The sequence below is a fragment of the Notolepis coatsorum genome (genome assembly GCF_963971535.1).
Source record: "Notolepis coatsorum genome assembly, chromosome: 2".
Lineage (NCBI taxonomy): Eukaryota > Metazoa > Chordata > Actinopteri > Aulopiformes > Paralepididae > Notolepis > Notolepis coatsorum.
The window spans coordinates 172,804,106-172,820,932 of record NC_140166.1 but is presented as its reverse complement, the minus strand read 5'-3'; the positions used below and the strand labels follow the sequence as shown (position 1 = coordinate 172,820,932).

Below are 16,827 nucleotides of genomic sequence, written 5' to 3'. Positions count from 1 at the left end.
AGGAAATCTCTACATTGCTGCCATGCCAGAATCCTCAGTGTATGGCCAGAGGGAATAGAAGGGTGATGAAACGTGTGCGTGCGCTGCGTTCCAGTAGAGCAGCTCGCATCACTAGCCCAACACTATAGTAAAGATACTTTATGGACCCTTTTTTTCCATCAACATCACCTTTTAGGCAAAACTGTGCTGGCTTCTGAAGCCAAACGGCACATGCATCGTTTTGGGGAGAGACTCCGGGGACACAGTTAGGTCCGCTTGGATGGACAGGTTGCTGGGACGTCGTGCAGTTTCATTAAGGCCGTCTATGGAGTCTTCTCCCCAAAAGATGCGTGATTTCGGAAGGGTCCATTACTAATAGTATTGCTACAGTACTGTTGTAGTTACTGTAGCTATTGAGTTATGTGGGCCCTCTTAGCTGCCTTAGCAACAAAAAAGTGTGACGTTTGAACAAAAAGGTTGTAAAACAGCTCAGTGAGGAGACTGGCCGAGGTGTTCTCTGATCAAGCTCCTGCAGGTCAGGGCCACATCATGGATCTGGTATTCCAACTGTCCAGGGAGATCGGGAGCCATCTGTCCTCTGGGCTAAAGACGGCCTGACGGGGAGAGCCATCTGTCCTCTGGGCTAAAGACGGCCTGACGGGGAGAGCCATCTGTCCTCTGGGCTAAAGACGGCCTGACGGGGAGAGCCATCTGTCCTCTGGGCTAAAGACGGCCTGACGGGGAGAGCCATCTGTCCTCTGGGCTAAAGACGGCCTGACGGGGAGAGCCATCTGTCCTCTGGGCTAAGGACGCCCTGACAGGCATACGTAGGCAGGTGAGTGAGTTAAATCAACAAACAGGTGTGTGTTAATCCCAGGAGTGAAGCAGCTGTATATGATAATACTGATTGCCTAAGATTCCCCCCCCGAACTGTACAACCTGCCAGCGGGCGCTGTCCGTGGCCCTGCTGGAACTCCCCAGCCCTCAAATACACACCTAATATGTGCCCCGTTTTTGAGCGAGTCCATGTTTCTATTGTCTCTCAGGGTTCATCTCCCTTTTCATGATATAAGTTTCATGGGTCAAAGGAACGAAGGATCACAGCTTTCACCTGGATTCACCAGGTCAGTCTACTACATGGCAAGAGCAGATGAGCCACTCTTTCAGATTGTAATACAGATCACCTGTCGACACCACCAGGGAAACTGCACTCCTGGCTCCTTAATCCTTAACATCAAATATACATAAATGTACTTTTTAGTTCCGTCCATAGTCCCCCTCCTTCTCCTCCCTCCCTAGTTTTTGCATTTCGGATTGGACTGTTTCAATTGAGCAAATCTGCACAGAGAGGAAATTTACTGGTCCATGACTTACTGCTGAGTCGCAGGGCACAAGTGAAGATGACAAATGGAGAGGATTAAATCAAGCGGGTCTGGGGAAGGCGACAGTAAAAAGGACTTTCAGCAGGACTTTAAATTAATCTAACAACTCCATCAAGCTGATTTCAAGCAGTAAGCATATCTCATAGAAGAGTGCATTTGCTGAATGTGTCCGTGCGCGCGTGCACACACACACACACACATGCAACTGTTTACTGTATCACAATGTAATTAGACAGGTGTGGGCTCAATACAACCTATTCCAACTTTAGGGCTTCTATTAACCAGGTGACTCCCCTTTCCAGTTCCCCTGAGGAGCAGGGCAGGATTCACAGAGTGAGGCAGGGGGTAATGCATTTGAGCTGGGTAAGCACGGCTCAGTGGCCGCTGGCTGATGGAGGGCTTTGAAATGGCTCTGGAGGAGCTTTCAAGAAGCTCTGGGTTACAGTTTTGGGAAGGAATCGCTTTCATCTGCAGGTACCCTGCTCTGGAGGTCACAGTCGGAAGAGCAACATGGGATAGAGAGAGAGAGAGAGCTCATTACCCGGGGAGAGGACAGAGAGAGCTCATTGCCTGGAGAGAGAGAGAGAGAGCTCATTACCTGGGGGGAGGACAGAGAGAGAGATCATTGCCTGGAGAGAGGACAGAGAGAGTGCTCATTAGCTGTAGAGGACAGCGAGCTCATTACCTGGGGAGAGGACAGAGAGAGAGCTCATTGCCTGGAGAGAGGACAGAGAGAGTGCTCATTAGCTGTAGAGGACAGCAAGCTCATTACCTGGGGAGAGGACAGAGAGAGAGAGCTCATTGCCTGGAGAGGACAGAGAGAGAGAGAGAGCTCATTACTGTACCTGTGGAGAGGACAGAGAGAGCTCATTACCTGGAGAGAAAGCTCATTACCTGGGGAGAGGACAGACAGAGAGAGTGTATCATTTATACTAGTGATTTTCATATTCTTTCTAACATTTATAACAAGGTGTATTGATTCAGGGCCATGTTTTATAACAAGGTGTATTGATTCAGGGTCATGATTTATAACAAGGTGTATTCATTCAGGGACATGTTTTATATCAAGGTGTATTCATTCAGGGACATGTTTTATAACAAGGTGTATTAATTCATGGTCATGTTTTATAACAAGGTGTATTCATTCAGGGACATGTTTTATATCAAGGTGTATTAATTCATGGTCATGTTTTATAACAAAGTGTATTCATTCAGGGACATGTTTTATAACAAGGTGTATTTTGTGACCAAAGATAGCTAGAGTGAATATTCCCCAAACAAAATAAATAATGTATCTATAAGCACACAACTGTTTAACTAGTTCATTGTCCTTGTAACAAAGACATCTCTAAAGAAATAGAACGAGGGGGCTTGGTGTTTTTCATTCAAAATGGACTTCGAAGACTAATATACCCCTATGATGAAGTGAATAAAATAGCTAATTTCACTTGTCCAAGCCCTCACAAAACCTTTGTTCATTTTAGTAAACATGCAAAACGTTCAATGCAAGTGCAGTAAAATTAAGACACGTGAAGCAGGTTGATCTGGCAGCAGTACCCGCCTCACACACAGCAACTCCATTTCTGATAACTATGGTATACAAGGAGGACACTTAACCCTTTCACTGCCACACGACATAAGGTTAACCCTTTACTATAAGGGTTAACCTTCTGTCATGTGGCAGTGAAAGGGTCAACCGGCTGTTGTGTGGCAGTGAAAGGGTTAACCTTCTGTGTATTGTCGCAGTGAAAGGGTTAACCGTTTGGTAGTGCGGCAGTGAAAGGGTTAACCAAGAATAACCATTTACAATAATGCATGAATTACCCATCTATATATATTATATATAAGTGTCATACCAGACATTAAACATGGTGCTGAGGGAGGTGGCTATACTGTGACCACACCTTCTCATTTTCATGATAATCAGAATGATAGGTGGGTAAAATACTCTTGTGGATATGTTCCGACACTGTCCTTTCAGGCGCGCTTCAGGTGTGTATTTGATTAAAGACAGACAACTGTGGAAAAGCACATTTAGCACTTTACATTTATTTAATGTATTTTTAATTTGTGCATCAGAACTCTACTGTTATACCATAAGTTACCATGGAACTGTTAATACGAATCAGCAGGTTATTAACACCACCTGTTAAAGCATTATATAAATCAATAAAGTAGTTACTGTATTATGCCTGTATATTCTGTATATTCCCAGCATTAACAGTGTAGTGAGTAGCTGCACTATGGCAACCAATGGCAGCACTGAAGACACAGTTGTGAACAATAGGTACCATCCTGGTCTGAAGACATCTTTTAAAAAGTTGTTGCATTAGAATGGTAAGTATACTAGTGCAGTGTACTGTTGCTCCGTTTAGTTTTTACACCCATTATCTACTGGAGGGTTTAGAAGTTGTGTTGCAGGCCTAACTTCTTAGCTCAAGCTTCTTACCTGGTGAAATAAAGGTTAAATAAAATTAGAACAAAGGGAAACAGGAGGCGGAAATGAAAACGCAAGAAGAGACGTTAAAACAAAAAGCAGGACTAGGTTTCATTCAAATCCAAGAATCTTGAAAATAAGACAATTGAGACCTACATTACAGAGAGGAATTACAGGTTACGAAGATCAGAAAATATAAGCGAGACACTATGGACAATGAACAGGGCAGAGGGTACTGTAAACATGAGAACGAACAACTATGGGAGAAAACCCTACACCTACAGAATGGATCATCTCTAGATAGTGACCACATTTCAGTGGAGTGTTGTCCAGTGATGGAGGCCATCCAGTCCACGAGGCCCAGGAGAGGGAAGAGGAAACGGAGGAAACCAAGGGAGCTGGTCCAACTCACAGTGTTGTCGGAACACACTGGCTCTGTTGCTGCTTAAATGTTCAGTTTGTGGGAATGACTTGGTCGAGTACAAGTCAGGTGTGGCCTCGTTATTCACTTGGCATTGGGAGCCACTTGTCTCACCAGGCAGCTGACAAGACAAGTGGCTCTCTAATATTGGCTCTCCCACGGCTATGTAAAAGACAGTCCATCTACCCACAGAGCGACAAGACAACTCATGACCCACGAGGACAGTGTTATATAAGTTGCGGATAAGGGAGGTCGTACAGTGATTCTAAGATTCTAAGATGACTCTGAGACACAAGAGATTGAATGGGGATCCAACAACTGTGTTTCAAAGGCAGATCAGATTAGTTCAAGACACAGCAAAAGAAAAAAGTTATAACAAAATCGGAATTCTTGAATTGTCTACACCCTATAAGGCCATTTATTTTTATATACATTGCCAAAAGTCCACAAATGCTCCAGGGAGACCATATAAAACCACATGTTCAAACACAGTCTTCGTTTGTTAAGGATCCTATGGATCTAACGAAGAAAATATCAGCAATCGGTGAGCTTCCCTCTGAGTGCATAATTGGCTACTTTTGATGTGTCATCTCTATATACCTCATCATGGAGAGGTCTCTCCAAGCATTACAACATTACAACAGAGAAGATGAAAATTCCAATCCTCCAAACAGAATGGATAATGGACATGGCATCAGTTACACTTGAGCACAACTATTTCAGTTTTGAGGAGGACTTCTACCTACATACTTGCGGGGTCTCAATGGGATCAGCTTTCTCGCTTTTCGTGTCTATAATAAGAGGTTTTCAATCCAGTACAAAACAAACGGCATCCTAAGACTTTTAAGTGGGTCCAATTATGTGGACATGTTTTTCTAGGAAACAGATCTGAACTCTTGAGTTTGCGGGGCAATTAACGAACCCTGACCCGGACAAAATATCCCCTTTTTTGGACATAATGTGGACGTAATGTCTCACAACCTCCCTGTATCAAAAGGAGATCGACAGGAATACACTGTTGCACACGAGCAGCTTTCACCCTCAAAATCTGAAGGAGGGTCTCCCCGAGAGTTCAGTCTTTCTGCTTAACAGGTCATTCCACTGAGCATTTCATGAATAAATCAATTATAATGCGTGAAGGTTTTATTGAGTGAGGCTATGCAGAACAGTGAGCCGGCATAGCACTGCACTCAACACATCCAGATCTGAACCGTTTCAACAGTCCAACAACCAAGGACAGACTTTTTTTTGTCTTTTCGGTCGTCTGGTAATCCGGAGGTTCCCGGTTCAATTCCCGCTCCTCCCTTGGCAGCGTGTCGTAGTGTCCTTTGAGCAAGACACTTAACCCCTAACTGCTCCCGATGAGCAGGTTGGCAACTTGCATGGTCGCCTCCACCGTCGGGTGTGTGTGAATGGGTAAAATGTGAGGAACAAATTGCCATTCCATTCGCCGCCTCCGCTGTCAATCAGTTGTATCGCCTGGTCCCGCCTCCACCAATCACATGCGGCAGCACGGCTCCATTTGTGTGTGTGTGATCCACGAGAGGGAGAGAGTCAGATAGTTCTACAACTCTGTCGCAGACAGTGAAATCCTGGTTGTTCCCCACCCATCTAGGCTATCTAACTATCCCGCCGCCACCACTAGAAACAATGGCCTGGCAATTATTATTATTTTTTTTGTATCTGTGCAGGCCAGGCCACCGGGAAAACTCCCGGTGCTCCTGATGGCCAGTCGCGTCCGGGCCTGTTTGTAGGTGTACAGTGTGTGTTTTAGCTGGTATCAGCTCACCTTACTAAACGCCATCAAACAACCATTGATGTAGAAAAGGGGTGGAAAATACTCCATGGGACTTGAATGTTGTTTGAAAGTTGCCCCAGCCTTCTGAAAACCACTGTATAAATATAACCCCTCATTGACTACTAGAAGCTCTGCACGTCAAACATCCCCATTCGGCTGACTGCTCCCGGTTGCGGCGCAAATTTGAACAGTTTGTAGTTGAGCAACGTTGAGTCATTTTCACAAGGGTGAATAACCTACAGCCTAGCAACTTTCAAGATACATGGAGCATGTTTTCAACCCTTTTCAACATCAATGGCAGTGAGAAAGGTAGGCTGAGTTCTACCAAAACATACACTTTATCCACCTACTGTATGCACAACTCAGGGCCATGAATTGAAGGTCTTTTGAAGATGTACCATGCTTTGAGACAGAGGTTTTTGTTATCGTGTGTACACACACTATCCTATGACATAAGGAATGCTGTTCTCCTTATCTAATGTCATGTGCAAAGAGGTTATCAGTGCAAAGAGTTCCAGTCAGTGAATATGCCCACCTGTCATTATCCAGCCAAGACACCTAAATAGTTAATCCTATTGTTTTCAAAGAACTACAACCAAAGTCTATTCAAAGAGAAGTAAGTTCACTCTGCTGTCATCTTGATAACAGGGACAACCAAACAAGACCTGTCCCCCATCTCTCAGAATGGGGAGTAGTCTGTATCTAATAATCTGTAATTTGCTCAAAAAGGACAATTTTGTGATGAAAGAAAAATTATTTTGTTCCACTTAGACCAGCTTCTAGACATGCTCCACCTGCGTCAACGCCCTTAATTACCATGGCAACTGTTCACTGCGCATATCCCCAGCCTTTTAGCGGAGATCGTGATTCATTTTTAACATCTTTAAAAGGTCACAGTTAATCTAAAGATTAAGTAGATACTATTATAGCAAGGGCTGGGCAAATAGCGTACTCGTTATAAACTGCAGCGAAGCACAGTTGACTCATCAACTAACTTGATAAACTAACGATCGGGAAGGAAAACACACTAATGGCTGATTTTTACATTTCTATCCATCAATACAACACTTTTAAAAAAATGGGACGCAGAGGAAGAAGAAATGTAGACGAAAAGAAGGAAAACATACTAACCAGCTTGGTTGTAAAAAGTTACTAGAATTTTTCCTTGTAATGACAACGCTAAGCTCTTGCTTCATAGCCTTTTGATTTTGAGTGCAAAACTTTCCAAAAAATTAGCAAATGCTTTTATTGTATATTGTTGGCAAATGACCATTGTATAAGTGGGATAATCAACTCGGAGGTGTGCGTTAAACAGTTTTAAGGCACTTTGCGTTCCTTGCCTCCACTTCGTGCCTTAAAACCATTTAACGTAACACCTACTCATTGATTATCCCTTACATAGTTTTACTCAACATAAAATCACATCACATTTAATTATTTTCTCTGAATGTTTGTTTTGTAGCAAGTCATTTCTTTGTTGCCGCCATTCAAAACACTCATTATATAACTACTTCTCTCCATCCTCTGTGGTTCCCAATGATGCTCAATTTTGGTTATATTGAAGTACTTTTATATCTGATTAAACATTTTTCTCAATTTGTTATTGTTCTCTTTAATAAAAGAGCCCATACATGTCAAATTAAGTATTTAGTACCACCTAATAAATACATTATTAATACACCTGATTTATTTTTCCAACTGCCACTTTACACCCCCCTTCACAAATCAAAAGGGTAATGACAACATGGCAACATTTAGGTGAATTCTTTTTGCATTGCATGATAGAATGTTGATTGTGAGTAATGGAAAGAATTAGTATTTCTGTTGAAATCATAATTTTTACATGTCCTGTTAATAATATTATAAAGACATGTGAAATATTGCAGACACAGTAGCGGTAGTACCGTATGCACTGCATGTAGGCTACTATTTATTAGGCCAATGTTGTACCTTGTATTAACGTGGTCCACTGTCTGTTTGCCAACCAAACCAAGCACAAGACAAAAGTTGGTTAATATCTAGTGAATTCTTGATTAAAGGAGTACTTCACCCAAAATTATCATTTATATATAATATGTATATCAATTTGTATACAGTGATGCCTTCGATTCATGAAGATTTATTTTCTTCTCATACAGTATGTCTCCACGGTGAACACAGAAAATAAAATACTTGATGAATACGGTAGAAATACTTGATGAATACGGTAGAAATACTTGATGAATACGGTAGAAATACTTGATGAATTGCAGTTAATGGAGATTTGTTTAACAGCAGCAAAACTATATAAAACATTCATGTACAAACTCTCTCACAACTTGTGCTGTATAATCCAAGTCTCATTTATACAGTTGTATGCTCAGTACTTCACAAACACATGCAAATTTAGCTAAACCCTCGCTAAGGAAAACATTTCCGGTTCAATGCTGCCTTCAAATGGAACTTGTGAGTTTGTGGTCTCGACTACAAGTGGGTTGAAGTCAAGAGGACACTGTTGCTAGGCAACTAGGCAATGCATCTTGAAGCCACTGAGGCTTGAACGATTTTCCACTTACAATGCTGGGTTAAATATAGACTCTTCTCATGAATGCGGAAAACACAAATTCCATTTGGGGGGGAAAAGATCACAGTGAATTCAAGGCATCACAGGGTGAGTAATTGATATACCAATTATAATTTTTGGGTGAAGTGCTTCTTTAAGTACTGTAAATGGCTGTAGAAGTGGTGATATTTTAATCTGTTGTATCATCTGTGCCGTCATAGGCTAACCATCACGTGTTGCCTTCCGCAGTTGTAATAACTAGAATGACCCAAGAAAACATTTTGAAAGAAAACAGTAGACAAGTTGGCTCTGTGATGTTTTTTGTGACCAAATACTAAAATCAGAATAATACTGGGGGAAGTGTCATAGTCCCTTCTTTGCTCATCTGCCAAATAACTCAACATTCACTGGTAACCAGGGCCATCCTTGTCCTAGTCGACTAATAGTCATAGGACTTTGTCCAATAATCGATCCGTTGATTTCATTGTCACCCAATTGTTTTGTTGATTTCATTGATTTTTTTTTTAGTTTCCAACATGCAATAATGCAGAGGGACCTCTTTAGATCTGCTCATAATTTTTCAGGAAATAATTCATTCTGTGTGGAAAGAAGCATACAAATCGATTTAAGACCAAACTGATGATTAATCGACTAAGAGCGGACAGCCCTACTGATAACAAATAGATAGGTGTTAATGAGTAACATGATACTGACAGGGTAGAGTGACATACAAATCCACATACAAAGACCAATACCAACAGCATGGCGCTCCTTTTGACAAAATGGTTCTAAAGACATAATATGTTTTGAATCTGTACAGTTTAAATATTTCCTTATTCATAAAATTCTGCATATCTTTATCAATAAAGTGTCAATGCAATTAATATTTAAAAAATTGCATAGCCATCTCATATCCGTAACCTCATTACGTTTTTCTTAAAGAATAACCAATAATCTAATTCTAATCTATTTAATGGTACGAGGAAAATAAACAAAAACGGAATAGGTAAAGTAATATAAAAACCCATCAATTCAAAAATATATCTAGCCACATTTAGGGTAGTAATATGCACACATGAACAGTAGAACTCACTTTGCTTTCGTTGTATTGAAGAGCGCTTCCTCTACTTAAAAAACAACAACCTGGAACTAGTTTGTTGTACTGTGGTCTCAAAAACATCCCAGCAATTCGAAATTGGTTCACTTAAAAATGAAAAAACATCAGATGTATTCACCTGTCCCCCCCCCCAAAAAAAAATAAGCATTTCCTTTGCCACAACAAAGATGATATAGTATCTTTGTGTATGGAACACCATAATTATACAATGCTCAAACAGAAAAAATATATATGTCCAGCAGAGCACGTTCTGTTGGAATGTATGGCGTGTAGACGAGAGAAAGGGGAATTGCATTCACCAGCTGCCTCTTAGAATTACTGCTGCGGTTCCGCAGTTCCGATCAATATAAATAATTTAAAAAAAGAAAAGGATTCCATATAAAATAGGCATATTGTAAATGGCATATCAAATCAAATTCTTTGGTGTTTAATTACGGATCACTCTAAGGGTGGGTTCACTTTTACTGGTCTCTCAGATCTACTGTGCAAGGACAAGCTTCAGTGTGTGCTTCATACATATATATTATACTGTATCGACTAAAATTTCAACATTTATTACTGTATGTAACTGTCAAGGATATCATTGCGTGCATTTAAAAAAAAATATATGCTAGTGATTTTCTTTTTCTCAATACTGCTACAGGTACAGTATCGGTTTTGGCTCTGGTGATCGGAGAGGCAGAAGCCTCTGAGTTAGATGTATTAAAATGTATTTAGATGGGAGTCAGACTCCACTGCAGATTGTCTGTTCCTTGCATGTGTTTTCACCATCCATGCCTTGAACCCCTCGATCAGGGCTTCCCAACCTTTTCCTTCCCACAGATGACTTTAGAAAAGACGTTGGGAAAATCCGACATTCAAATCGCACGTAAATTTGGCGTGTTTCACATTCTATGCAAAAACGAAATCTGTTAAAAAAAGGCGAGACTTCTGTGCAACGCTGGGTTTCCCCCCCCACGTCAACATAGCAAACAAATAACGGTCCATTTAGTTTGATTAGGATTTATTTTTCAACTGACCCCGTTTATTATATCAGGGTCGCGACCCCAAGGTTGGAAAGGCCTGAGCTAAGGCGGGGATGATGCAACTTGGCTCTGTAAACATGCTGAGATCTCACTGCAGTATAACACCAATGAACAAATGAATGAATGGATGGATGAATGGATGGATGGATGAATGAATGACTGAACGTATGAATGAGTAATGGAACAATAAGGCCATAGCAATTTCACAATAACACGGTCGACATTATTAAACAGACCACCTCCTCTGTTGCGATTGTACCGAGTCTACCACTTACATAACGTTACACGGGCAAACGTATTGCGCTTTCTTACTAAAGCAACTGAATATATACTGACTGTATGTTTAGGAAAGAGTGATTTGAAAGAGAGAGAGAGAATAGAGAGAAAGATGGCAAAGGAGAGGTAGGTAAAGAGAGAAGGAGAGAGAGAGAGAGAGAGAGCGAGAGAGACAGAGACAGAGACAGAGACAGAGACAGAGACAGAGAGAGAGAGAGAGAGAGAGAGAGAGAGAGAGAGAGAGAGAGAGAGAGAGAGAGAGAGAGAGGTTTAGGAGTGGCACGGCGGAGGGCCGCTGGGGGGAGCTGGAGGTCGTTCAGAGGTCAGTGGTCGCCTTGGCGGTCAGGGCCTGGATGCGGCTGGTGTTACAGTTTTTGCAGAGGACATGTCCATCCAGAGGGTAGCAGCCCTGGTTGTCTCCCTCTGAGAGGAGAGAGCCGCAGTCCTGCCGGGGAAAACACACCATCAGGCTACACACACACACACACACAAAGGGATGTGCCGATACTGCTATCAGATCGGTATCCAATACCACGCTGATGCTGGGGTATTGGTTTACCCAATATCAAAATCCGATGTCAAAAACAAATGCGTAACGTGCCGGAAATCAAATCAAAGTGACTTGATTTGCTGCATTTTTTTACACATAGAAGGATGTTAGATATCTCTCATGGAGAACATTGTTTAAATTTCATTCAATAAATTAACTCAATATGTGTTGTCCTCTGAAACCAGACTGCTGGTCTATCTCTATAATGTTCAATGTGCAATAGATCAGATCGGTGCCGCGTCGGCCGGTATCGGTAATGAAAAAGTGGCATCAGTACACAGATTGTCAAAATGCTGTAGAACATGCACGTCCAAAAGACTCTAATCCCTATCCAGTAGGGTTTAATACTGGGAAACAGTTTCCCCGGGAATTCCCACCCAAACTATTTCCTGTTTTCCCGAGAAATACAATAACGGGGAAAAAGGGAAAAGATAAATTTTTATTAAAATATTTAGAACCTATTTTAATATAATGTCTAATATAAATCCTGCGTGGTTCACTCTCGTTAAAACACATGCAACAGCTGTGTGCGTGTGTCAGCTGAAAACAACACAACAAACTGAAGCTCAGTGCGGCCTATATGGCTCACACCAGACGCGTCCATGCCAAGCTGGGGCCGCATGTCACGCCAAAAGGAATGACCTTTATATTGGTTTTTATTGGCCTTCTTATATTTGAGAGGAAGGAACACCACTGATTCAAATTACAGGCAAAGCTTTGAAAAGTCTGTTTTATATCAATAGAAGACAATGTTTTTTCCCCACCAATGGAATTGGCCACAGCAGTGTTTCACGCCCCCTTGGCCTCAGCTCCAGAGAACGACGCCAAATTACTTTGTTTGGAAGAACTTCGCCTACAATGAAGAATTGTCAATTCCATGAGGCACTTTCTCAGCAGACGGATCACAGGCTCATGAACTTCTGTATTTGATATTATTCGCAGCAGACGCCGCAGAACGTGTCGGGGCCAATCTCTGTTGTTAATCTGTCTGCTCCTTTTCACTTAAATGGTAAATGGCTGTATTTATATAGCGCTTTTATCCAAAGCGCTTTACAATTTGTTCCTCACATTTTACCCATCCACTCACACATTCACACACCGACGGCGGAGGCAACCATGCAAGGTGCCAACCTGCTCATCGGGAGCAGTTAGGGTTAAGTGTCTTGCTCAAGGACACATCGACACGTGTGGAGCAGGAATCTAACCGGGAACCTCTGGATAACCAGACGACTGCTCTACCTCCCTGTCCTAAGAGACTTAAGTTGAGAGACTACATTTGACTGCATTTCTGAAATCAGCTGACTAGTAGCAGCGACTGATTCTACCCACATACTGCAACATGAAATCGGAAAGAATTCCAGATAATTATCGTGATGCGTTTTTATTTTTGATGGTGGATACAGTGTGACCACACTGGTCATCTGGAGGCCTTCCTCTTCCTCTCTGTAGACCTTCATCTTCCTCTTCCTCTCTGTAGACCTTCATCTTCCTCTTCCTCTCTGTAGACCTTCACCTTCCTCTTCCTCTCTGCAGGCCTTCATCTTCCTCTTCCTCTCTGTAGACCTTCCTCTTCCTCTCTGTAGACCTTCATCTTCCTCTCTGCAGGCCTTCATCTTCCTCTTCCTCTCTGCAGACCTTCATCTTCCTCTCTGCAGGCCTTCATCTTCCTCTTCCTCTCTGTAGACCTTCATCTTCCTCTCTGCAGGCCTTCATCTTCCTCTTCCTCTCTGTAGACCTTCCTCTTCCTCTCTGTAGACCTTTATCTTCCTCTTCCTCTCGGCAGGCCTTCATCTTCCTCTTCCTCTCTGCAGGCCTTCATCTTCCTCTTCCTCTCGGCAGGCCTTCATCTTCCTCTTCCTCTCTGTAGACCTTCATCTTCCTCTTCCTCTCGGCAGGCCTTCATCTTCCTCTTCCTCTCTGTAGACCTTCATCTTCCTCTTCCTCTCTGCAGACCTTCCTCTTCCTCTCTGCAGACCATCTTCCTCTCTGCAGACCTATATCTTCCTCTTCCTCTCTGCAGACCTTCGTCTTCCTCTCTCTCTGCAGACATGCATCTTCCTTGTCCTCTCTCTCTGCAGACCTTCCTCTTCCTCTCTCTCTGCAGACATGCATCTTCCTCTTCCTCTCTGCAGACCTTCCTCTTCCTCTCTGCAGACCTTCCTCTTCCTCTCTCTCTCTCTGCAGACCTTCCATCTTCCTCTTCCTCTCTGTAGACCTTCATCTTCCTCGTCCTCTTCCTCTCTGCAGACCTTCCTCTTCCTCTCTCTCTCTGTAGACCTTCCTCTCCCTCTTCCTCTCTGTAGACCTTCATCTTCCTCTTCCTCTCTGCAGACCTTCCTCTTCCTCTCTCTCTGCAGACATGCATCTTCCTCGTCCTCTTCCTCTCTGCAGACCTTCCTCTTCCTCTCTGCAGACCTTCCTCTCCCTCTTCCTCTCTCTCTCTGTAGACCTTCCTCTCCCTCTTCCTCTCTGTAGACCTTCATCTTCCTCGTCCTCTTCCTCTCTGCAGACCTTCCTCTTCCTCTCTGCAGACCTTCCTCTCCCTCTTCCTCTCTGCAGACCTTCCTCTTCCTCTCTGCAGACCTTCCTCTTCCTCTCTGCAGACCTTCCTCTTCCTCTCTCTCTCTGTAGACCTTCATCTTCCTCTTCCTCTCTGTAGACATTCATCTTCCTCGTCCTCTTCCTCTCTGCAGACCTTCCTCTTCCTCTCTGTAGACCTTCCTCTCCCTCTTCCTCTCTGCAGACCTTCCTCTTCCTCTCTGCAGACCTTCCTCTTCCTCTCTCTCTCTGTAGACCTTCCTCTTCCTCTCTGTAGACCTTCATCTTCCTCGTCCTCTTCCTCTCTGCAGACCTTCCTCTTCCTCTTCCTCTCTGTAGACCTTCCTCTTCCTCTCTCTCTGTAGACCTTCCTCTTCCTCTCTGTAGACCTTCATCTTCCTCATCCTCTTCCTCTCTGCAGACCTTCCTCTTCCTCTCTCTCTGTAGACCTTCCTCTTCCTCTCTGTAGACCTTCATCTTCCTCTTCCTCTCTGTAGACCTTCCTCTTCCTCTCTCTCTCCGTAGACCATCTTCCTCTTCCTCTCTGTAGACCTTCATCTTCCTCTTCCTCTCTGTAGACCATCTTCCTCTTCCTCTCTGCAGACCTTCATCTTCCTCTTCCTCTCTGTAGACCATCTTCCTCTTCCTCTCTGTAGACCTTAATCTTCCTCTTCCTCTCTGTAGACCATCTTCCTCTTCCTCTCTGCAGACATTCATCTTCCTCTTCCTCTCTGTAGACCTTCCTCTTCCTCTCTGCAGACCTTCATCTTCCTCTTCCTCTCTGCAGACCTTCATCTTCCTCTTCCTCTCTGTAGACCTTCATCTTCCTCTTCCTCTCTGTAGACCTTCATCTTCCTCTCTCTCTCTCTGCAGACCTTCATCTTCCTCTTCCTCTCTGTAGACATTCATCTTCCTCTTCCTCTCTGTAGACCTTCATCTTCCTCTTCCTCTGTAGACCTTCATCTTCCTCTTCCTCTCTGTAGACCTTCCTCTTCCTCTCTCTCTCTGTAGACCTTCATCTTCCTCTTCCTCTCTGTAGACCTTCATCTTCCTCTTCCTCTCTGTAGACCTTCCTCTTCCTCTCTCTCTCTGTAGACCTTCATCTTCCTCTTCCTCTGTAGACCTTCATCTTCCTCTTCCTCTCTGCAGACCTTCATCTTCCTCTCTCTCTCTGCAGACCTTCATCTTCCTCTTCCTCGCTGTAGACCTTCCTCTTCCTCTCTCTCTTTGCAGACCTTCATCTTCCTCTCTCTCTCTGCAGACCTTCATCTTCCTCTTCCTCTCTGCAGACCTTCATCTTCCTCTTCCTCGCTGTAGACCTTCCTCTTCCTCTCTCTCTCTGCAGACCTTCCTCTTCCTCTGCAGACCTTCCTCTTCCTCTTCCTCTGCAGACCTTCCTCTTCCTCTCTGCAGACCTTCCTCTCTCTCTCTGTAGACCTTCATCTTCCTCTTCCTCTCTGCAGACCTTCCTCTTCCTCTGCAGACCTTCCTCTTCCTCTCTGCAGACCTTCCTCTTCCTCTCTGCAGACCTTCCTCTCTCTCTGCAGACCTTCCTCTCTCTCTGCAGACATTCCTCTTCCTCTCTGCAGACCTTCCTCTCTCTCTGCAGACCTTCCTCTTCCTCTCTGCAGACCTTCCTCTTCCTCCTTCCTCTTTGCAGACCTTCCTCTCTCTCTGCAGACCTTCCTCTTCCTCTCTGCAGACCTTCCTCTTCCTCTCTGCAGACCTTCCTCTCTCTCTGCAGACCTTCCTCTTCCTCTCTGCAGACCTTCCTCTCTCTCTGCAGGCCTTCCGCTTCCTCTCCCTCTCTTCCTCTCCCTCTTCCTCTCTGCAGGCCTTCCGCTTCCTCTCCCTCTTTCCTCTCCCTCTCTCTCTGCTCTCTCTCTCTCACTCTCTCCACTCTCTCTCTCCTCTCTCTCTCTCTCCCTCTCTTCCTCTCCCTCTCTTCCTCTTCCTCTCCCTGACCAAGAAGACCAGCGAGGTCAATCGCTTTTATCTTGGGATAATTTATTTGTAACCATTGGGATAATCTTATTTAGTTAGTATAGAATAGAATAGAATAGAAATACTTTATTGATCCCGAGGGAAATTTGGCACTACAGATCGCTCACAGTAAACATTTAGGTAGACAAAAACAAAAAGTCACGAAGAAGAATAAAAATAAGCCTAGGAATAAAATACGATCCGGGATATAAATGTCCTATGTTACATTCTAATATAAAATATACTAATATAAAATGTCCTATGTTACATTCTAATATAAAATACAGTAAAAATGTCCAGAATATACAGTAAGTGTAAAATTCTACTATGTCGGTCTAAAAGTAAAAGTCCAGGAAGATAGTACTGTCACCCTGTGCTCAGTGAGGCATAGTGATGCATTATAAAGTCTGATGGCTGTTGGAATGAAGGACTTCCTGTGCCGTCCAGTGCTACATCTTGATATGTGGTAGTATGCCAACTCTTTCTATTTTCCACACACACACACACACACACACACACACACACACACACACACACACACACACACACACACACACACACACACACACACACACACACACACACACACACACACACACACACACACACACACACACACACACACACACACACACACACACACACACACACACACACACACACCCACCCCCCCTTTGGTAGGAAAAAAGTTGAAGGCGGCAGCTTGAACACAATGCCCACACGTTTCTGAGTTAACCCTCTTAACCTGGACACCCAAAGGAGTTCATATTGTGTACAAG

At 43.5% G+C, this 16,827-nt stretch overlaps 1 protein-coding gene across 3 annotated transcripts in view; it reads right to left on the bottom strand.

Moving 5' to 3' along the window:
• Positions 1–11,123: 11,123 nt before the first annotated feature.
• lpp (LIM domain containing preferred translocation partner in lipoma) overlaps positions 11,124–16,827 on the bottom strand; it is a 411,859-nt gene continuing 406,155 nt past the window's right edge. For all 3 annotated transcript variants that reach the window (XM_084307814.1, XM_084307813.1, XM_084307815.1), the window contains one exon: positions 11,124–11,422. In XM_084307814.1, the coding sequence (XP_084163940.1) occupies positions 11,294–11,422 (129 nt within the window). In that variant the 3' untranslated portion in view covers positions 11,124–11,293. The remainder of the gene's footprint in view (positions 11,423–16,827) is intronic.